This window comes from Nycticebus coucang, chromosome 23 (assembly GCF_027406575.1).
Source record: "Nycticebus coucang isolate mNycCou1 chromosome 23, mNycCou1.pri, whole genome shotgun sequence".
NCBI lineage: Eukaryota > Metazoa > Chordata > Mammalia > Primates > Lorisidae > Nycticebus > Nycticebus coucang.
In genome coordinates this window covers 5,068,676-5,093,251 of record NC_069802.1, presented here as the reverse complement: position 1 = coordinate 5,093,251, position 24,576 = coordinate 5,068,676, and the positions used below count along the sequence as shown (strand labels likewise).

At 40.9% G+C, this 24,576-nt stretch overlaps 1 protein-coding gene and 1 long non-coding RNA gene across 14 annotated transcripts in view; one reads left to right on the top strand and one right to left on the bottom strand.

Moving 5' to 3' along the window:
* Positions 1–860: 860 nt before the first annotated feature.
* Positions 861–24,576, bottom strand: part of FRYL (FRY like transcription coactivator) — a 267,043-nt gene continuing 243,327 nt past the window's right edge. For 7 of the 13 annotated variants that reach the window (XM_053577717.1, XM_053577710.1, XM_053577713.1 and 4 more), the window contains 11 exons: positions 23,454–23,657; positions 21,832–21,999; positions 17,950–18,197; positions 15,219–15,429; positions 13,223–13,372; positions 12,268–12,366; positions 6,675–6,743; positions 4,055–4,072; positions 3,263–3,373; positions 2,336–2,526; positions 861–2,019 (listed from right to left, as the gene is read on the bottom strand). In XM_053577717.1, coding sequence (XP_053433692.1) covers positions 1,761–2,019; positions 2,336–2,526; positions 3,263–3,373; positions 4,055–4,072; positions 6,675–6,743; positions 12,268–12,366; positions 13,223–13,372; positions 15,219–15,429; positions 17,950–18,197; positions 21,832–21,999; positions 23,454–23,657 — 1,728 coding nt within the window. In that variant the 3' untranslated portion in view covers positions 861–1,760. The remainder of the gene's footprint in view (positions 2,020–2,335; positions 2,527–3,262; positions 3,374–4,054; positions 4,073–6,674; positions 6,744–12,267; positions 12,367–13,222; positions 13,373–15,218; positions 15,430–17,949; positions 18,198–21,831; positions 22,000–23,453; positions 23,658–24,576) is intronic. The other 6 variants (XM_053577712.1, XM_053577720.1, XM_053577716.1 and 3 more) reach the window with 4 other exon arrangements.
* Positions 3,380–7,856, top strand: LOC128575910 (uncharacterized). The gene is made up of 3 exons (XR_008377193.1): positions 3,380–4,020; positions 6,823–6,972; positions 7,631–7,856. It is a non-coding gene; the product is annotated as an uncharacterized LOC128575910 (long non-coding RNA).

Here is a 24,576-nt window from a genome sequence, read left to right as displayed (position 1 = left end):
TTATTTTTAACAAAAAAAAAAGAGGGAGCGAAAGGAAGTAAAGTGTGATGTGTTTCTGGATACTATCCGCTCTGCCTGCCCCACACCCAAAAGCTATTAAATAATTTAAAGGACACCATTTACAGTACCAGAACACCATCAAAATAATAAAAATAATTTTATCAGGGTCAAAAAATACAGTGATTATGAATGACCAGTTAGGAGTTTACAGGAAACGTAACTATGGGCAGCAGTCCAAGGGCGTGCGCAGCGCCTTCACCTGATGCGCTCGAGCACACGTGATTACACTTCTGGCAGGGTCCGCACCCCCAAGAAAAGGCAAAGCCAAGCATTTCATTCCTACGTTCTAACTCTGGAGCCACAGAGCCCAGTTTAAGAGGAAAGTCACAGTGGATAAGAGATGCATATAAAAAATACAAGGTGTTCCTTTCAAATCCGAGGAGTTTGTGGGACTACATTCTTTTTCTTCTTTTTTTTTTTTTCTTTTTCTTACAAAACGCTATTTTAAAAAAGGACAGAGACTCCAGTTCGTGTTATGTTCAGTCTTAGACAGTGAGTGAGCGTATTGCATGTTTGGGGGTCACTCTCCAGGGTTCCTTTCAGGTCCCTCCACAGCCCCAGGTTCCTTTAGGGTGAACGTGAGCCCTGAATAAAGGTATAAAAATGCATCTCTTTTTTTTTAATTCTGCAGACGGCACAGCCTGCAAGTCATATGTTCTACCCTCGGTGACCACATTTTTTTCTTTAGCTTTGTATACCTATTCTTGTATAACAGTGCATGGCACAAATGTACAAGAAAATACTGGTTTTAGTCTATACAGTTTCTAGAATAATTATGGAGTAAAATAAGTTAACTTTTCTAATGAGAATAGCTGACGGGCAGCACACACCTTTATTTTACATTTTAAAGTCTCTGCAGGCAGCTACTTTGGTTAGTTATCAACAGTTGTAACATAAGCACTGATCAGAGAACTGAGCAGCATTCCAATAACGTTAACAGATATATTATTTCTTTTCCAAATACTGGGAAAGCCCAGTTTTAAAATATTATTAAAATGTCCTAACATTTACAACACTATGAAGAGTTAGATCTAATAAAATAAAATTTCTTCAAAAATAATCTTGCAGTGCTCTTTTAGGCATGCTCTGAGACGCTATCACCAAACAGCCATACCTTGAAAATAGGACTGTCACGTAGCCACACATCCCAAGTCACACACACACACAGTTCCTTATACAGACCAACAAACAAAACGAACACCCCAAACCCTTATCCCACATAGTGAAAAATCAATGGTATTTGCAAACAAGTCTTTGTGTTTTTATCTGACTGGATGTTCCTGGAGATGACCAGACTTCCCTGTAGATCACGTCACAACTGCTGGAAACTCAAGCAGCTTTGCAGGCCGTCAGCTAAAATGAGCCAGCCTTAATTTCAGCCTCATTTCACCTGCTTTTGGCTGTCCCCGTAGTAGAGGCCGTTATTGCAAACATTTCTGGAATCCCTTCTCCAGAAAGCAATGTATTTGTATGCATCACTTTTAGCCCTTTCTTTTCCCGTAGGTTAAGCAATTAAAAAGACTCCTTGTTCGTACTGGCAGCTATTAAATAATCAGATTTTTTCTTTAGATCTTTGTTTACACTGTAATTGTAGATGCCACCAGAAAGTTATCAGTGAATCGCAAGGGTTCATAAAAGGTGCTTCGTTCACAATAGTAACCATCTTCAGCTTTGCTTCTTTCCTAAATGCTTGAAGTCTCTCAGAATCCAGTGCTCACCATGTTTCCCATTGGTTTGGCCTGTGCTAGAAGCTGGTACGACTGCACCACGCGTAGGGACTCTCTTATTTCCAGGTTAAGTTCCATCAGTTTGTAGTTGGCTTCCGACATGTCCAGGTCAGAGCCAATCACTGCAAAGATCCCCGTCTGACCCAGGGTCTGATGGTGGAAGTAGATGTGTAACAGTGTCCGCACGGGGTCATCTTCACAACTGCCAAAGATGTCACTGGGCCACAGAGATCTGAAAAGACAATACGGTTTAAGTTCCGAGACTTAAAAATGGAGTCAATCTTGACTGATAATTGCTTAAGTTAATATCTATAACAATTTCCTTGTGAGTAACTGATTACATATTCTATATGAGTAAATATGGTATGCAAAGTAGCACCTGAGTGTGAAAAATAACCTAAAATTAACATCTTGTCAGTGGTGTTACCAGGCATGTTTTCCTTTCACAAAAACATGACATTGAAACATCAAATTGAGAACCCAAGCCTAATACTGGTAAATTTTCAGTCAGTTTAAAGGCATCATCTTGAAATCACTTCGCATTTTACCTGAAAGCTTTGACTTGTGCTACAGCTGATATAAACTCCTTATTTTTCAGAGTTTCAATTAAAGAATGAATGGCAGTTTCTATCGTAGTTTGTGCAGCTTTGGAAATGTCAATTTCTTCATTTTCGGAAACAGACTCAGCTTCTTTGAGGATACTTTCCAACTGGGCAAGTTCCTCTGACATGTTGATAACCTAAAACAAATACACCTTTAAGGATCTGTTAGTATCGAGTTAAAAAAAGTTTAATTGGCTTCAAAGAGATACCTGATAATAGCATTTTTCCTTAAAGTTCATTTGAAAGTGTTAAATATTTCAAGTTGTGCATTTTGTAGGAGTAAATTCTACCCAATAATAGTTTTCAGACTTGCTGCTTTAAGAATATTTAAAATATGTAATATATTGACTTAGTATCATTTCATTTATTGCCATGGGGAGATCATGAAAACCGTTTTTGACAGTAAAGTCTTTATATAAGACACCCTGGGTAAATCTTTTGTTTTTTTCCTTTTTATGATTTAACCATTTTAAATCATTTGCCCAGTGATAGTCTTTGTACCAGTAGATGACAAGGGGGAAAAGACCATAGTCACCACCTTTGAACCATCCCCATCACGTAAAGTGCTTTTCACAGGCTTATTCGTATGTGCATTAATAGACCTACAGCAGTAACATATGGACGAGATATCAGGTTCATCATATAGTTTATGTCTTTGTGAACTGATGTGTTTTACTTGACTTTTGATTACAGATGGTCTGTTTCTGCTGCTGGAGCCTTTAATAGGTGCTGATAAGGCACATCATTTCAAAAAAAGATAGTTCCTCAGGTGAAAAAAAATGATTCATTATAAGTGAGTTGACTTAAAAGGAACATATGTAAGTACATTTTTCTAGAATCAGTTACTGATGTATGGTACAAATGAATATTTACCTCTGCTTCATTTTTTATTGTGTTTACTTGGCTGATAAGTTTACAGTAGGCCTGGAACAAAAGCAGCAATTGAAAATGTAACTTGTATAACCTTCGACAGAGCTCCAGTTCCTAGAAATAAACATTACATTAAATTTAGGTGTTATTTTCCATAATACTTCACTAGACAGCATATTTATAACAAAATGTATACATAATTAGGTTAAAATTGTCTCAGCATTTTTTCTGAGGTAAGCAAGTTAATATGGTGTGAAGCTGATGAAAGGCAGGTGGAAGATGCTTTGAAGACTGGGATTAAAATAAAAACAAACATCACTGTTGGTTACATAATTGTCTGTAGTGTTAGGCACATTTTCACATTTGATGAATGTTTCAGCGGGCAATAAACAGGATGCTTCTAAAAGGATTCACTGTACTGCCCCCATTGACACGTAGATCTCATGCTTTGTCAAGCATTTGTTGATAAATGCAAAGTAAAACAGGGCAACCTCTTCACTAAAATGCAGTCATTTTCCCAAGAAAACCACTTGGTAATCTCACTGAAATGAGTCTATGATAGTGACGTGCATTTTGATTTTTAAAATTAAGACATTTAAAAGGAGATATGTTAGTTATAGATGTAGAAAAGGGTGACTGCTAGTTGTACATATTAATTGTAAAATCTCATTTTTATAGAACCAACATTTCATGGATTAAGGCTATACAAAACAGAAGCACACAGTGCTATGTCACAAATGGACACCAGTTTGTCTGGCAGGGTAAGTAGTCTGTAAATCAAGATGGGTCACTTACTGCTAGTATTTCCATTTGCTAAGCAAGAAGGTGATCAGGTCACAAAAAAATACAAAGGAAGAAAAAGACCAAGAATTAGTGTAAGAAATCATTTTAACTAGGGCCACAGATGTCTCAGGCAAACTGAAGAACATATAACCAGAATAAAACTTCTTGAACATTTACTCCAACAATTCAGAGTGTTTTTAACTCTCTGTCAAATAATAAAATTGAAGTAACATGATTTTGGGAAATTTAAAAGTGTTCTATCTAGGTTTTTTTTTTTTTTTGGTAAAACCAAGCCCAAATGTAATAAAATTTCGATTAGTAAAATAACAGATGAATTACTGTTTTATAATCTTACATGATAAGTACCCATCCAAGGATTATTGCTGGTGGGGCTTGTTCTAGGCTTCCCTTTAATTAGGCCTTGGGTTGCCATGCTGGGTGCTGACATCCAGAAGCAGATGGGTGTTCTAAGTTGCATTTCAAAGGTAATTTAGTAAGTTTCAGAAATGTAACCCCAACTAGGTTGAATCAAAGATGATGATGTATATAAAACACATAGTGGAAAATCCCACTTAGGGATTGCTTTAAAAATTCTACTGAAATATCTATGGCCACTTGGACCTCATCTATTAAGAATGACTTCTAATTAAACAGTCTCAAAACAACAAAAAACCCGAAAACCCACCAAAAAACCCAGCAGTTGTCTAAATGTAGTTTCTAAAAGTCATTCTTCAGCCTGGTTTTCTACATAGTTTCCCTCCAAGGGGCTATTTAAAACATTTATTCCTATCAATTTAGAAGAGATTTGCTAAATAAGCAGAGGTGAACTTTAGCTCCCGCTGCTTCCTGGGAAGCTCACTGCCCGAGCACAATCCAGTGTCGACACATTAGCCTATCTAAACTTCCAAGGCTTATACCATCGATTTCATGAAAATTAACAAGCTGACCTTCATAGACATGTGTACATTGCCTCTACTTTGGGACATAATAGAAAATAAATCACTGATCACGTTTAGTAGGAAATAACGTAAATGTAATTAATCCTAAGTATGCTAACCGTGTAGTTTTGGAGCATGACCATACACGTTCACATTAAAATGTGTGTGTACATTCTTTTTTCATTTTTCATCCAGTAAATACGTACTGGCTGCTTATTATGAAAAGACTATACATAAGGATGTTAGTGAATTTGTGTGAAAAGAGTCTCCTACCCTTAAAAAGCTGGAGAGGAAAGGGGAGCTAAGATTGCAAACTGTACATATAAGACTTTCATTGCTGTTTCACTGAGTAGAAAACCTCAAGCTGCACTGACTTAAGAGTTTGGGAGATATCACTTAGTATACATAGCAGAAAAGGTCACATTACTTGCTCAAGCAGTATAGCTAAACAGTGTAGAGACAGAATTAGAACCAAAGGATCCCATTCTGGTCTTGAGTTAATTCCTTCTCTTCACAGTTTCTAACATAGCACAAGATTTGGAGTCAGTAGGCCTAGGTTTGAAAGGTGTTTGTATTATTTACTGATTTTAGATAAATTAGTATCTGTGCTCCAGTCTCCTCATCTTCAAAATGGAGATAATCAGGGCTGGGCACGGTGGCTCACGCAGGTAAGCCCAGCACTCTGTGAGCTCAGACAACCCACCCACCTCAGCCTCCCAGGTTTGAGACCAGCAAGAGAGAGACCCCGTCTCTAAAAATAACTGAGCATTGTGGTGGCGCCTGTAGTCCCAGATACTCGGATGGCTTGAACCCAAGAGTTTGAGGTTGCTGTGATCTGTGTTGCCACAGCACTCTACCCAGGGTGACAAAGTGAGACTCTGTCTCAAGTAGATGCTCTGATTATCTTTTTTTTTCTTCACTGGATTGTAAGGAAAGAGATAATGAAAGTGAAATGCTTATTAGCACAATGCCTGGTAAATAGTTAACATTTCTTGAATATACTATTTTCATAACACTGCAGATTTTTCAGAACTCTAGATTTTTATTATAATAGCATAACTTCTGCAGATACTAGAAATCTGTAATAAATGAAACTGAAGTTGAAAAACTTGGGAATTCTTATGCCAAATGGAGATAGTTTTTACCATATGAAGTTGCCAACCCCACTGGAGTAATTTGTAGGTCTAAGTCATCCTCACTCACTACATGTATGCATTTCTTATATACACATTTTACTGAGAAAATATATAGCTATTTTCACCCAACTTTATAATAGAGGAAAACAGTTACCTAATCAGAATTTCACCTTTAGAAAGGCTAATATGAACATATATCACATTACTCTTTGGTTGGCTTTGCTGACCAGACAACTTATCTGCAGAGTACCAATGCTGGACAAAAAAAAATTATTTTTCTAAGCAGCAGATGCAACTAAAAGCTGACCTGGACTGTCCAGATGTCCATCAAGCTTATCTATCGAATGTTATTCAGCTTCAGTCACAAGCTGGTTGTTCATTTTTATTAAAGTGAATTTTTCATTACTAGGTTAATATTTCTTTGAACTTGATTTTGCTTATCAGAACAAAAGTTTTACCACTATTTTTAGAAATATCAAATAAAGATGTTTGTGTAAGAGCATATGTAGTGTTGTACTTAATACAGAAATGCAGGGGAAACAAGAATTAGGAACTTACTTGCACATCTGTGTTTATCCTGTACAGGTCGTCTTTGGCACCAAATGTCCTCTTACAATTGTCTAACCACTAAAAATAAGTAACAGTAAATTTTAATACAGTAACTGATGCACAGTGAAACTGGTGATATAACCAAGTTAACTTTAAGTTCTAGGCCTTGTTTTATTCCGTTTGAGCCTCGTCATCTCCATGGAACAGACACAGCAGGACACTTCCAGCAGGACAGGACACATACACTGGTGACAGTTCATGAACAAAAACACAATAAACGTCCAGGAACCTGGGGTGCTGCATTTCAGTAAGGACTATTTTTGTTTTGTAGATTTTGTGGAAATCTTCATAATCTACACCTGACCTTTTTGTAATGTAAGATGAGGAAAGAAAAGATGTGTTTCTAAGTCACTTTTATTAAATTGACCAGAAGGGAATTTAACCAGGTCTGTTTGCTTATCAGAACTGTAATTCTCAGAAGACTGCTGTCAGTTTTAATTAGTGAGCAGAAATCAGGATCTGTTTTAAATATTGTTTTCCTTTTTCTTTTTTTTTTTTTGACAGTAATGAATGACAATAAACTTATCGCCAAAGATTTTTTTTTTAACCTTATTCTGCGCTACTCCTAAAGTTGATATTAAAGTATATTTTCGTCAGATAAATAACAATAAAATAGCATTACGGTATAGTGGAAAAATGCCTTGGGAATTCTGTGAGGCCAGGGCTAAGTGAGAGCCTTACGAGTGTTAGTTGTTTGGACTTCCTGGTTGTTTTATATGTTAGTTTTCCATGGTGATATTATTAAACATAATACATTATTAGGACTTTGAGGAAAAACTAGCTACTCTGAAAATATTTTAGTATTTGACATTTAAAATTCTCCATTGTAGCTTATGTTCTACATGCAAAGAATTAAAATTGGACATCTCAGTTATTTCTTTGACCTTTGGTTCCTTTTATTCTAGTGCCTCCAATGGCAGCAGCCCTTGGGCTGTTTGCTTGACAGCATCGCTGAAGAGAAACACGTAAAGCTTTTCTAGTGAGATATGGCTGATGGCAGCTGTTGTCAAAAGGTATCAGCAAAATTCAGTTGACATCTATCATGGAATTTGTGCATTAATCTTTATTCATACAAAATGTTAAAATGTCTGTATATTTAATTGTGATCACTAATCTGGTCTGGTTAGTGTATTAATAAATTTGAAAGCAATTTCAGTTGATTAATGGCTTATTACTAAATTTTTTTTATACTGTATATCCAGTGATGCAGCCTTTGGTGGGGGGAAGGGGAGAACTACTCAACATAATGATTGATTTTTATTCTGTTAAATAAAAGACAAGCCCCTGCCAGGCTGGGAGCAGTGGCTCACACCTGTAATCCTAGCACTCTGGGAGGTCAAGGCCTGAGCAAAAAGTCTCTACTAAAAACAGAAAAACTGAGGCAAGAGGATAGCTTGAGCCCAACAGTTTGAGTCTGCTGTGACCTGTGATGCCACCGCACTGTACCCAGGGCGACAGTTTGAGACAAAGACAAGCCCCGCCACACAGTCCTGTGACTGCACACTGGCCTCACCTTTCCGGCCAGTGCGCACGAGACACAGGACACAGTTCAGATGTGAACCGAGGGCATTCGATATACTACTGGTCTCTTCTCATGACATTTTCTTTACTTAAGGTTCAAATGCAGGTTAAAATTTAGCTGACGAGGTTCCACTTCTGAATGTGATGGAGTAGCGCTTGTGTACGGAAACTACAGAAACTGACCACTACCAGCCCAAACTGAAGGAGTGAGAGAGAAGCATGGAGGTGAGCCTGTCCTCACTCCAGGGTTACTCCAGGGGTTACTGACTGCTCTGTCGAGTCTCCGGACGTCAAAGCTGAACAGGAAGTGGGGCCTAGAGTGGCACCCCACAGCTTCCCTGGGCTAGGAAAACAGGGTCACTGAAGGCAGTTAAATACTGGGGGCCACGCTCCTGGAGGACAAGGGCACTCCAGAGAAGCGAGCCCAGCAGTCCCTGCGCAGTTTCTCCTCACACGTGCTCAGCTCCTCCTGTGCTGCAGGAGACCTAGGAAACCAGCAGCTGGGGACTAAGAAGGTGGGCAGACATTTCCCATCTTGCGTTGGAAAGACAAAAATGATTCAATTCTACCAAGATGGTGGGGTCCTGGTACATAGCTCAGACTTTCACTTGTGGTATTTTACTTGGAAATCTTGAATAAAAAAAAAAAAAATGTATAACTAAAATACAAATAGATAGGAAAAACTGTGTAATAAAAGGGCAGATAATAGTTTGCAAAGCCTAAAAAACATTTTAGTGTCTGTTGCAGTGTAAAAATAAGTTATTGATAATATTTAAACAAATGGGATAGCTATATTAAAAAAAAACCCTTTATAAGAATAGGCAGTTGGCTATATATATAACTCAAGTGGTGTAATTTGCAAACTTACGGTTCAAGAAGATTGTTTATTCTATTATTAGTTGTTTGTATTTCCATATAAATTTTAGAATCAACCTATCAATTTCCATTATTATACCATATGAGATTTTGAGTGAGACTGTATTAAATCTATCAACCATGTTAGGGAGAACTGACATCTTTAACACTATTGAGTCTTCAGATTCACACATGATATACAGTTCTCTGTGTGAGGTGGTTTTTAACATTTCATAGAAATATTTGGAATTTCTAGTATATCTTTAACTATATTTGTAGGCATTTGATCTTTTCCTGTTATAAATGGTATTTATTGCTGTAAAACCAACCACATGAAAATTAATGGCTTAGAATAACCAAGATCAGGCTCAGCACTTGTAGCTCAAGCAGCTAAGGCGCCAGCCACATACACCAGAGCTGGCATGTTCGAATCCAGCCTGGGCCTGCCAAACAACAATGACAACTACAAACAAAAAATAGCCAGGCATTGTGGCAGGTGCCTGTAGTCCCAGCTACTTGGGAGGCTGAGGCAAGAGAATTGCTTAAGCCCAGGAGTTGGAGGTTGCTGTGAGCTGCGATGCCACAGCACTCTACCCAGGGTGACAGCTTGAGGCTCTGTCTCAAAAAAAAAAAAAAAAGAATAACCAAGATCAACCTATGTTTCTTAGGAGTTTTTTTCTTGTCTTGCCCAGGGCCACCAGTGAGTCTACAATCATCTGATAGCTTGAAGTATGGTCTGGAAGTCCCAAGTTGGCATCACTCACATGCCTGGTATGCTGGGTAACTTCTGGAATGTTCTCCCCATGTCCTCTTATCTTCCAGCTGGCTAAAGGTCAAATAGTTTCCCAGAGCTTATTCTAATTTACACTCTTGATTATAGCTGGGCGTGGTGGGCACCTGTAGTTCCAGCTACTTGTGAGGCTGATACAAGAGGATTGCTTGAGCCCAAGAGTTTGAGGTTGCTATGAGCTATGATGCCACAGCATCTACCAGGGTGACAGAGTGAGATTCTTTCTCAAAAAAGCAAAACAAACCCAAACACTCTGACCAGCATGATGGCAAAAGTTGCAAAGGTCTCTTCGGGCTAGTCTTAATGGTTGCACAGAATTGCTTCTGAGTTTGACTACTTAGAACAAGTCATGAGGCCACCCCAGATTTAAGAGATCTGGGGAACGAGACTACTCTCAGTGGGAAGAAGGGCAAAGTCATGTTGCAGAGTGTGGACACAGGCATGGTTTACTGGGGCTGTTATTAGGAAAAAGCTACCACAACTTGTAGGGTAGGCGATGATTTCTAAAGATACAAAAGGCATAACCGTAATGGAAAAGACTGACAACTAGGACTTAATAAAATTTAAAACTTCTGTTCACCAAAATATGCTGATAAGATAGTAAAATTAATAGCCACAGAGAGGGAAAAATAATTGCAAAAAAAAAGACATGCATTAGAGAAGAAAAACTACTATAAATCAATGAGAAAAACACAGTCCATTTATAAAGTGGGCAGGGTGCTTAGGATAATTCAGGCAATATCTAAATAGAGACACCTAAATGAAAAGGTGCCCAAATATCAGTCATTAGGGAAATGCAAAAAACCTTAGCTGGTCCACACAACTGCCAGATGACCAAACTTCTAAAAACTGGCGACACCAAATGGTGGTGAAGGTATGAAGTGACCGTAACTCTTGCATAGGTGCCCCATGGGATCTTAAACTGATACAACCTTTTTTGGAAAACTGCTTGGCATGACCGACTGAGGAAGAATATAAGCGTATGTTCCACTCCTGGGTAGACACTGCATAGGTACGCGCACAGCAGTATTATTTCTGAGATAACCAAACTCCTGCCTGATGATTTCCCAATGTTGAAAACTCTTTCCTCTTTTCTACTCTGCCATTATAAGAGCATGTTCCCCTTATAAGAAGAGAAACCTTCAATATTTATTAGTATTTTCTCATACCACGTGCCCCCCTGAAGTCATACTCCAATCTGCAATTAACCACTGTCAAAGCCCAGGATCTCATCCCCACTCCACGAGTCCTCCTGCCAGCCCAAAGTGGCCTCTCTCTGGTCATCAGGGTATTTGGTCTGTATTAGTTCTGTTAGACCTGTATGATCTTGGGGTGTCTCATAACTGAAGTGACAGACACATTACTTTTCTTACTAATATTATTCATATATAGTATTTGTGCTATATATATTGTATACATACATACATATTTTTTTTTGGAGACAGTCTCTCTCTATACCCTGGGTAGAGTGCAGGGGTGTCACAGCCCACAGCAACCTCCAACTTTTGGGCTCAAGGGATCCTCATGGCTCAGTCTCCCAAGTAGCTATGACTATAGGTGCCTGCCCTAACGTCTGGCTAATGTTTTCTATTTTAAAGATTGGGGTCTCCCTCAAGCTGGTCTCAAACTCCTGGGCTCAAGCAATCTGCTCACGTTGGCCTCTCAATGCTGGGATTACAGGACTGAGCCACGGTGCCTGCCTGTGCTTTACAATATTCTCATCCAGAGTATTTATGGAGTAAGAATCCACTTTCATAGTCCATTTTTCATAGGCTTTCACATGTACGGGCTGTGTAATACTTACTGATGAAAGAAAGTAACTATTTCTTTTACTTACTTTCCTATTACTCCTAGGAAAGAAACCTGCCTACTGTGTGCAGTTTGTGTGAGAGGCAGAAGCCCCATTGTATTTCTGCTGATTGAAAGTGTGCTGGGATTACTTTCAGTGCCAGACAGGAACTGAAGAACATGTCTTAGCAGGTCATATCTGTAATCTGTCGCACGCATGTTTCTCCCTCTGATGGCTCATACACACAAACACATCACAGGAAAAGGGTCACAACTATGTCAGAGGTTGCACATTTTCCAGACCACACTTGTGTAACGTATCCTCAGCTGAACAGTAACTGCTTCAGCTTCCCCACCTGCGGTGTTGACAGCAGCTGTACAGTCTCAGAGAAGCTTTTTACAAAGCCATGGGTTTCCATTGTGCCCTTAGAGGGCAGATTTCTATAATAAAAGCCAAAGACCAGAGTTTGCTGGACAGAAGGCTCAGAGTATCCCCCATTTTCAGTAAACCCTGAAGCAAGTGAGAAGAGTCTCCCTTCTGCTGCAGCTGAGCTCTGGGCTGTCGGGGGCGCGGTGGAGGGGACTGACCTGCTGAGCGGCCTCCCTCCTGGCGTTGTAGGTGTCCAGGTGTTCTTGTAATTCCAAAACACTGAACTTGAGTGTTTCCAGCAAACCACATGACAGCAGCTGTCAAGTCACAAACACACATTGACCCAGGTTATGACACTGATAACTTTGGGCCAGGGAATACCTGGTTTTCGATATTCTCTTAGTACACTCAGGGCTGACCTTGCACCGACGCAGAGCAGACGCGATAGGACTGGAGGGTCTCAGGAAGTCATCTTTCAGGGTTTTCAAGAAGTGGCATGCCAGACCACCACACACCTCAAAGGTGCCCCCCTTGAAGTTTTTAAAACCGTAGTTCTTTAAATATCTTATAATCTGGAAGTACGCTTGGAGATAGGGAAAGACCAGGAGGCTCTGGGCACTTCATGGGGGGAGGGGTCTAGCCATCTTCTATCCATTTTCATTCAACAATCAGGGGAAAAGTGTCCATCTCCAGAGCACGGCACTCTGGTGACCCCATTTGGACTCTGGAGGGGTCAGAATTAGAAACAGGCGCAGGTCACTGCATCTAAGGTACTGGAATTGCATTTTGCCAATTATTTATAATCAAGTTGACAGTATGAACTTTCAGTCTTAAAAATTCTGAACTACTTTTAAAAAAAGACCATTTACTGAAAGATGCCATAAACTTATAGCCCTTATAATCAGCTTGCATGTAAGAGCGATTTCACAAATAGTGCACGTTCTCCCTTGTAAGAGGGCGCTATGCTGAGGGTGTGCAGGGCACAGAGTGGACCCTGGAGACTCGGGGTGGGGGAGTGGTGGTAAGGGAAGAAAAACTACCTATTGGGTACAATGTACACTATTTGGGTAATGGGTAAGCTAAATCCAGACAGCACCAGTATACAATTCATCCATGCAAGCAAAAACCACTTGTAACCCCAAATCTATTGAAATAAAAAGCTAAAAAACTTACAGTTTCCGCATCTACAAAGACCGCTGGGCACTCTGAGCATGTCATCATCACTTCCAACGAACTTTTAAACTTGGTACCAATGCGCTGGAGACTCTCACCCAGAAAGCTAACTGCCTCATTGGTTATCTCTGTAAACTTTCTTTGAATTGTCTGTGAGGAAAAGCATACAAAAATGTTTAACATTTCACGAGAAGGCCTTTTATCACCTTTAAGTAAAGAAGCATAATAGGGCAAGATTTTAAAATTACTATAGTAACAGATAGAATGCTATCTATCACTGATACCTAAATCCATGGTTTTAGGTATTTAGGAAACACGTTAATTTCTAAAAATAATTGAAGATTTGGTAAATCACTGATTTTTTTCTTAACTGAAAAAAATTAATATATTCTACTCATCTCCCCCTTCCTGAGATTTATTTTTTCCCCCTCACATGTCTGAGGGAATTAGCGATTTTAAAGCTGAAGCTATTAGCTGAAAGAAACGCAGTAAATGTAGTTTACCATCCTGGGCTACCATCTGACTTTTAAGTTATAAAAGGACATTAAGGGGGTTGGGCGCAGTGGCTCAGGCCTGTAATCCTACCACTCTGGGAGGCTGATGCGGATGGACTACTTGAACTCAGGAGTTCAAGATCAGCCTGAGCCAGAGGGAAACCCTGTCTCTAAAAAAAATAGCTGGGCATTGTGGTGGGCCCCTGTAGTCCCAGCTACTCAGGGAGCTGAGGCAAGAGGATCGCTTGAGCCCTGGAGTTTGAGGTTGCTGTGAGCTAAGACAGCATGGCACTCTAGAAAGAGTGACCAAGTGGATTCAGGAATATTTATTTCCATAAAACAATTAGTGCCTGACCCATAGTCACTATTAATTATACTATCAGTGGTATAATTTATTGTAACAAATAATGTGCTGACTTCTCATACATGTATCACTGTTAGGGAACTTCATGAATGATTTTTAAAAAGTGTAATCCATAGCTCAGCCATCAAGGTACTTGTATCACCGGAAAGAAAATACAGGCTAGGTCTAGTGGCTCGTGCCTTTAATCCTAGCACTCTAGGAGGCCGAGGCAGGTGGACTGCGTGAGCTTACAAGTTTGAGACCAGCCTGAGCAAGAGTGAGACCCCCATCTCTACTAAAAATAGAAAAACTAGCCAAGTGTTGTAGTGGGCACCTGGAGTCCTAGCCACTCGGGAGGCTGAGGCAAGAGGATTGCTCAAGCCCAAGCGGGGTAAAGTTGCTGTGAGCTATGATGTCATAGTACTCTACCAAGGCAACAGATGTCTCAAAAAAAAAGAAAGAAAATCAAGTAGTAATGCCATTAAGCAGAGAATTAAGGAGATAATTAATGCCCCAGTTAATGACTACTAAGCTTCACAGGAGGGAGTGAATGGAGGTTGGAGGAGGTGGGGAAGCTTCAGTGAGACGTACTTCACTGTTTCTTCCAAGATGGCGACATTTGCTTAGAGATGACAGGTGGTAAGTTGTTCAGAAGATAATGACTTAAATGGTGGCATTTCTCTGTGCCTTAGTTACCCTACGCACAGCAAGCTAAAAATAATGTCACATTCCACAGTGGTGTTGTGAGAATACTTAAAGCACTTAGCATGGTGCCTGGAATGCAATAAGTAGGCACCACCTGATAGCTCATATCACCATCGTGGTCGTTGTTATTATTAGGGTTGGAAGCAACAGCAGCTAAATTTTTTATGGTCCCCACAGAGTAATATGAGTGCCAATTAATTTAACCCTTGATTATATGTTGCTTTGTGAAATTTATCAGATGTTGAAATTTTATTTTAATTGCCTTAGGCATTGTATAAGGTACCAGCTGTACTACAATATCACAGTGTAAATTTAAGTAATACCACTAGCTTAGAAAAAAATATTAAAGAAAATCAGTAGGAATATTAAAATTTGAAATACTGAGTTCAGAAGAAAAAAGGTAGCTTGATTAGGTAACTATAATATGAATTCAGAAATCTCAGAGCTTACTGACCTGAAACAGCCTGGAGAACACATGAAAAGTAAACACCGCACAGGACCCATCGGTGTCAGACAGCATCTGGGTGACATGGCAGCGCCAGGCCTCCTCCTCGTCATCGTAGGCTGCAGGCTGAAAGGCAGCTATGATGGCAGACAGGAACGGTGACGGGAGAGGTGACGTCTGTCCTTCCGGAAAACCGTCCGGCTCTTCTTCATCTTGACTGCTGACACAAACACCACACATAACAGCATCTTAGACTCAGTCACGCGAAAGGGTTCGAGTCATTCGACACGGGTTATTTTTATTCATACGAACACATTGATTTAGAAAATCTGTAACAACCTAAACTTTGTAAGAAAGCATGAACAAGCAAACCCACATTTTCTACTTAGCATTTTCAGAATTAGAACTTTAATTTTAAGTGACTACCCTAAAATGACCCACGTCCTATAATATGCCACTGCTATGGATTAATTTCAGTAATTTCTATGAATAATACAGATTAGAATGCTTTTATTTTAAATGGTCAGGCCAGAAAGGGGCCTCGTGTCTAAAATCCCAGCACTTTGGGAAGCTGAGGTGGGAAGATCACTGTAGGCCAAAATTTTGAGATCAGCCTGAACAACATAGCAAGATTCCATCTCTACGAAAGATACAAAAAGAAAAAAAATTCGCTGGGCATAGTTGCAAATTCCTGTAATCCCATCTACTCAGGAGGCTGAGGTGGGGGCATAGCTTGACTGGGGCTTTCAAGGTTTCAACGAGGTATGATTTCGCCACTGCACTCCAGCCTGGGTGACAGAGCAAGATCTTGTCTCTAAAAAAATAATAAAAGTTTTGATCATCATGTCAAGGACTATGTTAGGTCCTTTATATGGATAATTTCAATCTTCACAACTCTGAGAGTTAGATTCTACTATACCAGTTTTACAAATGGGAACACAAAAAGTTCAGTGAGGCTAAGTAATGTACATAGGTTACTGGGTAAGAAATGACAGAGCCTGAACTTGAACCCAAGATGAGGAATCAAAGCCAATGTTATAAGCAAGGGCACATTCAGCCTGCTCAGCTATTTCATAAACACATACTATGTTACTAGCGTACTATATAGAATATAGTAAAGTAGAGAATATACTACATAGAATGTTACTAGGTCATAGATTTGACTCCAAAGAAATGTTAAAACCTGGCCATTTCCCTTGAGGAATTTATAATCCCAACCACCAGGTGATACCAAAAAAATGAAGTAATACAAAAAGATGAAGCTTATATGGACTGGACATTTTACAACTTCAGGTTGTAAAGATGAGTAGTTGAATCTGACACTGGATTAATAAATGTGTACTCAAGGCCTTAAAGTTGCATATGTTTTGGATTACGAGACAGTTCTGTAAGGCTTTACAGAAATTTTGGAGCAATGCGTATGGAAAGGAGGGACCTGGGTAAAGATTAGAGAAAACAATCAAAATAAAGCAGACATCTGATGTGAAAACTTCAATTATAACTCAAAAAGATTGATTCTAAAAATGTTACTGTGGTGACTGATTTTTTTGTTTGTTTTTGTTTTTTTGTAGAGACAGAGTCTCACTTTGTCACCTTAGGTAAAGTGCCATGGCGTCACACTGCTCACAGCAACCTCCAACTCCTGGGCTTAAGCGATTCTCTTGCCTCAGCCTCCTGAGTAGCTGGGACCACAGGCGCCCGCCACCACGCCCGGATATTTTTTTTGTTGCAATTTGGCCGGGGAGGGTTTGAACCCGCCACCCTCGGTATACGGGGCCGGCGTCCTACCAACTGAGCCACAGGCGCCGCCCGATTTTTTTTTTTTTGAGACAGAGTCTCACTATGTCACCCATTAACATTTAGAAGGATAAATCTAGCCTCTGACAGTACTATGAACACTTCTTTCCTAGAAATCAAACTTTAAAAGATGTGATCCTGTAATAACTGACCCAGCAAAAAGACCCCTAAAGGCCCCTAACTGCCTCAGCCTGAGTCCCCACACGTCTCAACAGCTCCCCCCCGTTCCCCCACAAAATCCGGGAACAGGTTTCAGAATAGAATAAGAAAGTTTCCTGAGTTCCCAAAGACTCCTAGCCACATTTAAAACAATGGTGAAAGCTTACTCAAGCAGAGTTTTCAAGCTACTGAGTCTCCCAAGAGCTGTCCCAGTGCCAACCGCCCTGTCGTAGCCCCCTGACAGTAACCCCGCCCTCAGCTAACCGTCACGTCTGCTTCTGTGCTTGCCAGCTTGCCACACAGCACAAAAATGGTATAAAAATCAGCCTGCTCCTCATTTCGGGGCCGTCTGCCCTTTGCCAGCACCCCCTTGCGCAGGTGTAATAAATCACCATCTGATTTATACCTGAAGTGGGGTCTGAGTTTTTCTTACAGGTGGCAAATGGGTACAACAATCCCTTATAATGAAACTGTAAAATAATCTGTGGAGATATCTCAGATTTATTTTGGTATCACAGACACTTTGCCTACCTGGCATTTGCCAAGGTAGGTATCTGGTGTGTTGTGAACAGGGAAACCTTTGAGAATGGCCTGTTTTTCTTTCATTGAATGTCAATAACAGAAAAAAAACCATCATCCTAAGTTATTTATCTTTACCAGTGAAGATGGAGAGTCTGATTACAGACTAAAACAAAGAAATGAAAAGGAGCTGGAAAAAAGGGGTGTTTGGGAAGGGGTTGGACAGAAAATGTCACCTCATGACAGTGTGACACTGCCCTCCCACCTGGACAGTCCAGAGAAATCCGCTGCTTCTTCCTCACATCTTTCATCTAGTTCTTTCAAAGCCAAGGTAACATCCTCTTCGCAGATTGACTCGGGGTAGCTTTCAGGAGCAAGAGGCTCCGGCATTTCAGTTTCTTCTAAATCAAGGATTCCTCCACACACAAAAGAACCCTGCGGTTCCTGAATTATATATGACCCCTCATCTTCAAAGGCTGTAACAGGCTCCTCCTTTAACACTGAACTTGAATCCTGCAAAACAATTGTATTTTTAGTGGAGTTCAAAAACATTAAAAAAATTTTTTTTGTATCATAATAAATATCGCCATCTAAGTCTGTTTAAGTAATCATTTACACAGCCTAATTTTGAGAGTTTTGAAATGATAGACTTTTTAAAATGGTCCTAGCTTTAAGATTGTTTGAAATGTATCACCTATTATCACACAGAAACATCAAGGTTTTTTTTTTGTTGTTGTTGTTGTTTTGAGAAAGAGTCTCATTTTGTAGAGTGCCGTGGCGTCACAGCTCACAGCAACCACAAACTCTTGGGCTCAAGCAATCCCTGGCCTCAGCCTCCCAAGTAGCTGGGACTACAGGTGCCCACCACAATGCCCAGCTAATTGTTTTTTCTATTTCTAGTAGAGATGGTGTCTTCTCCTTGCTCACGCTGGTCTCAAACTCCTGAAGCTCAAGCAATCTACCCGCCTCTGCCTCCGCCTCCCACAGAGGTAGGGTTACAGACACGAGCCACTGTGCCCACACTCTGTCAAGGAGTTTGCTCCCCTTCTCTAGGTGTTTACTAAGAAATGTCTTTTGGTAAAGTATCTTCTCTCATATGTATTCTAATTCTACACCAGTAAAACTTTTATGTTATTACCATAAATCCTCTCTTCTTGAAAGGTCATTTCTTTCATTATACCGCAAGACAGTGAATTCTGAATGTGAGTAGGAGAGGTGACGCTGGGCCTGTGGTGCTCCCCGCAGAGCAGGAGCAGATACTGACCAGCCAGGAGGACTGAACACGCAGGGCAGCCTTACTGATGTAAATGAGCTGAGTACTTGTGACATAAGGGCTGTTTTCAGAGAACAGGACTATAGGAAATTTTACACTGTTATAATTTTGAAAATTAAAAAATCACAAGTTCATTTATTTGAAAGAGTGACTATATCCTCTTAAACCTAAGTAAATAATAATGAAAAAATATGTCATAAAGTATGCCAGCAGTGTCCCCCTTCCTGTGCATTGTGACATTAGTGAAACATCGCATTGTGACTGGCCTATGGTAGAAACTCAATAGAGCCTGGCTAAGTGAGCTACCACTATTACAAATGAAATACTTCTGGAAGTACTCCTATACAGCATGACAGAATCAACATCAATTTTTAATTTGCATGAATATTACTTTACTCAGTTTGAAAATAAATACAAATGGTCTCGCAGTTTTAAGAATCAAGATCAGCTTCTTCAAGTATGTAGACCTAATTTACCTCTTAGCTACACAATCGTTTCTTATTCTTTTTCATGGATAAAAATAGAATTTTCCTTCCAAACTATGAACAGTGATAGAGTCCAAGACCTTAGACTAGCCTGGGTACTGTGGTTTAAATTAATCCCTAAGTACAATAAATTTATAGTGTAATACCAATGTTAGGCTGATATACAAATGACAAAAATACATAACAGGGCGTGGTACATAGAAGGTAAACGCAACCAGATCTCGTCCTTCTTACATCCCTGGTTTTAGTGGTTACCTGCTGTGTGGCCTGCAGGAAGCATCACCAGAGTGCCAGGGGCAGCCCTGACTGCTGGCTCGCTGTGGACCAGCCCCGCTGGCCAGCTTTCCATCCTGCAGATACCCCAGGCTCTTTTTAACTTCTGCTTCCTCTGTCTGCAACATTCTTCCTCTAATCTTTGAGGGCTGGCTCCTCCTTCTCGTCACCCAGGTTTCACCTCAATGCTACCCTTTCTCCCTCACCGAAGTCCACATCGCTACTGGATTTTCTTAACAAGATTAATAAAACCGAGCGCTTTCTGATATATTACTTGCATCTTGACTAGTATGACCTTTTTTTTTTTTTTTTTTTTGAGAAAGAGTCTCACGTTGTTGCCCTCGGTAGGGTGCCATGGTGTCACAGCTCACAGCAACCTCAAATTCTTGGGCTCAAGTGATTCTCTTGCCTCAGCCTCCCAAGCAGCGGGGACTATAGGCACCTGCCAAACGCCCAACTATTTTTAGAGACAGGGTGTTGCTCTAGCTCAGGCTGGTCTTGTACTCAGGAGCTCAGGCAATCCACCTGCATCGGCCTCCCAGAGTGCTGAGATTGCAGGCGTGGAGCCACGGCACCCGGCCTCTTGATCTGCTTAATTATCTGTCTCTCCTGCTAGAGTCAACCTCCACCTAGCTGGGAGCCTTGTGTGTTTCACCCAGGACCTAGAAGAGCACGTTGCAAGTGGCGGGGGCTCAGTATAGACCCTGGTTAACGAATGGACGCTCATGTGCCACATACTTCCACTTTGGCGTCTGGCGCGGTGCCCGTCACATAATAGCTATCTTCAGAAGACTGAAATACAAATGCCTTCCTATTTACAAGACAAAGTCTAAGCCTTTAGAATGGCCTTAGGGACCCTCCTGTCACAGACCCTGTTGACCTCTCCCATAGCCATTTCCCATCTTCTTCTCTGGAAATACTGAATTTCCTGCTCCAACCTGGACATGTGCCTTTCCACATGCCTTGCCTTTGCTGGGTGTCCCGAAGGCCACAAAGCCTGTCCTTTGCTACCAGAGCTGGGGTGATCACTCTAATCTCGGTTTTCGCAAAGCCTTGACCATGGCCTACTAACTGAGCTTCCCTGACGAAATGTCATTAAAAAAAAAAAAAAAAGCCTTTCTTTGTCCCCCTTAATAGATGGCAAACTCCCTGAGAACAGGGTCATGCCCTATTCTTCTCGCCTGGCATCTGGCAAGTCACAATAAATACTTGTTGAATTGAATCATCTCAACTTTAGCTGTACCAGGATAAGCATTTTAAAGATTACTAATAAGGAAGCCAATATGCCTTCATTTCAAAATATGTCTGCTTACTGCTAGCAAAGTAAATTTACTGTCTGTAAAACAATCAGCCTAGTAAGAATATGAGGATTTACCTTACTACAATAAGACCTGATAACTAGATTAGTCTGGATCTAATAATCCTATTTTTGTTAATATCTAATAACTCCCAATTTTGTTAATACTGATAAAAATATATGATCCTAATACTTACCAAGGGATAAAAGACACATGACAGAGCTATCGCAATTACATATAACAAAAAAAGTCTGTAATCTTAAAAAAAAAAAAAAAAAAAAAAAAAACTAAGAAAACTAATACTTACTTATTTTTGGTCAGGCATTAGCTTGAAATCTGGCTTACTTCTCACAGGCCTTTCCAAAAAACTGTAATACTAGTGGTTCCAGAGTCTTTTAAAAAGATTTCCCTTAACAAACGCTAACACAGCTGGCCTGAGGTTTTAATCCCAATTACAGCACCAATCACACACACCCAGTACAAAGCAAAAAGAGAAGAAAAAACAAAGCAGCCCTTCAAAGCAAAGACAGCCCCACCGATGATGCCTCCGTCCCCAGAGAAGCGTCTGTACATTAACCGGATCACAATCTGCAATGCAAAATGCTCAAAAACAGATCATTTTTAACCTGTAGGTCATTTCCTTATCAACTTAAAGAAAAGTCAGATTTGACTATATTTCATTTAAAATGTCCTAACAGGTTAGAAATACTGGCTAAATCAAAGAATGTCAAAACTCTTTTTGAAAGAAAAGCAGGGGCTATGGCAGAGTGCTAAAAGGAGCCGAGATTGGCCATGCACCAGCCTCCATTTCTCCCCACCTCAGGCAGCTGGCTGCTAGCATTATCTAGAGAAGCCTCCAAACTTGGGGTCTCATCTCTGATTTGAAGCACCTCCTCTGTGGTGATGCTGCCCGTGGAATCTTGAGACTGCAGGAGTAAGTCGGCCTGGTCTGGCATGGTTTCCTCTGCAGCAGAGTCACTGTTCAACTAAAAAGAGAAAAGTCAAGTGAGGGCATCATTTATGAGTGAGTAGTGACCAGAAAAGAAACATTTTATGTCACAAACTATTCCAGGGGCTTAGTTCTACAAAGCTTCTGTGGTTTCCTAAATTTACCTTTATTTATTTTATTTTTTTGAGACAGAGTCTCACTTTGTCACCCTCGGTAGAGTGCCATGGCGTCACAACTCACAGCAACCTCAAACTCCTGGGCTCAGTGATCGTCTTGCTTCAGCCTGTGAAGTATCTGGAACTACAGGTGCCCACCATGATGCCCGGCTAATTTTCTCTATTTTTTTAGTAAGATGGGTCTCACTCTAGCTCAGGGTCGTCTCAAACTCCTGAGTGCAAGTGATCTACCCGCCTTGGCCTCTGGGAGGGCTGGGATTATAGGAGTGAGACACCACATCTGGCCTAAATTTATCTTTCCATCCAGTGTGCGCCAGAACGGGTGTTTGCTAATGCAGGCAGCTAACCCCTCGGCAGAAATGAACCAGAACTGACTGTGCATTCACACAGGTCACATTTCCCCAAACAAAAACGATCAGAGTGGAAGAGCTCTAGCTAACTATGTTAACCTTGAGCTGAAACTCATATATTTTTTATGGTAATGTTTTGTCTTTCAGTTGGTCTAAGGGTTACTGACAGGCACAGAGGACAGCAGGACTGGGGCTGACAGGAAGCCAGCCACACACTGACAACTTCACGTTCTGTCTACAGCTGGGGAAGGCGCTACCACTCGACATCGCTGCCAGCGCTTCCAGCAGACGAGTGTGGGACAAATCCGTCCAAATTGCCGGCAGACTAGGTTTAGTCCAGCATGAAAAAGGCGTGCCCAGGAGAGCCATGTGACTGTAGCTGGCCCTTGGTCTCCCGCTGCCTCCCGTCACAGCCGCAGGGGACATTCCACCTGCCTTCCCGCTCCTGCTACAGCCACCTTCAGGCTCCAGCCCTCCCACCTCTGCTTCTTTAGCCTTCCACGCGTCAGAAATAAGAGACTACTTTCATGGCCTGCATTTTCTCATTTTCCACGTGCTCTTTAAGTCTCCGGTCGCTCGTGTGTGGGATGGGAGTGAAAACTTCTGCACAACTGACTTGGTCTTAAAAAGGCTCACAGTTGTGCTCTGTTTTTCCAGGCTATGTTAACTATGAAAGCAAAGTGGGTGGCGAGTTAGGTAGTGCTGTCACACACACTGACACATAAAATCCGAAGGGCCTTGAAAAGTGCTCACGACAACTCACCAGGACCAGAAGCAAAGAAAAAGTCAGTCTCAGCTGCTAATGGGCGTTGCAGTACCTGCTCGGGCTCTGTCAGGACACGGAGCAGTACTCCACTGTCGCTGCAACCTTGAATTCAGTGTGTGCATTTTACCCAGAAGGAACTAAAAACTGGGAAATCCAGAAATGGCAATCACTAAGTTGGAGTGAGGAGGGAGAGGCGTACCATCTGCGAGCGTGAGAGGATCTGGCTGGCCGTGAGCGCCGCTTCCTCCTCCGAGGACTCGTCCGTGTCCTCCTGGTTGGTCAGGTTGAGGCTGGGGGTGCTGCTGGAGCACTGGTACTCCTGGAGGGAGGGAGTGTCCCCTTTGTCAATACTGTCCAGCGAGCGCCTGCGGACTCCCCAGTTGAAGTTGTCCATACTTTCACCCTAGAAAAGCGAGACAGGACTCCTGAGACCTCAGGTATATGCTTGTAAATGTAGGGAATGAAATACACCAAGAAAACAGCAAGATGGGAAATACTTAATGCACCATCAATAGCAGAGTTTCAATCAGCCCTTCAATTCCTTTCAACTTTTAACACACCATCAAGTCTTTAAAAGGTTCAAATTATTTGGTTGACAATCTGTTTTAACTCGTGTTACTGGGGACCAACTAAATCTACTGTCCAGGCCACTTCTATTCTAACACACGGACACGCGGGAGGCCACAAAGACGACAGGTGCATCGCAGATGACAACAAGTAAACGAACCACAACAACAAGCTACAACTCACCTGCAGCTCCTGGTTAGCAAAAGGGAAAACACACAGAATTAGAAGAAACGAAGACAAACATTTAGATATATGCTACACTTTGGGGGAAAACTGATTTCTCAAACCCAAAGACTGATTCAAGCTCTGGCTTAAGCTTAGTGCAGGAAGCCAACGTGTGTGATTCAAACTACCTTTATAATATACTGTGAAAAAGTCAGAGACAGACACTTAAAACAACATTTCTATGGTACACTCTGGCAACACAAACTTTAAGAAAAATCTTCCCCCCAAATTTACATAGATTTAATATTTGGTACGAAGCAAAAATTGACTTAAAATACCCACATTCAACTGACAACATACAAAGTCACAATTATTTTAGTCTGTAGGATGGCTCTGGCTAAATTCAATGGTCATTTTTTACTACAAAATTATTTATTTATTTATTGTTGGGGATTCACTAAGGGTACAAAGGTCCAGGTTACACTAATTGCATTTATCAAGCAAAGTCCCTCTTATAAATGTGTTCCTCCCCCAAGAGGTGTGCCAAACACTGTGACCCTTCCTCCCCCCATATAAAACAATTTAAAATC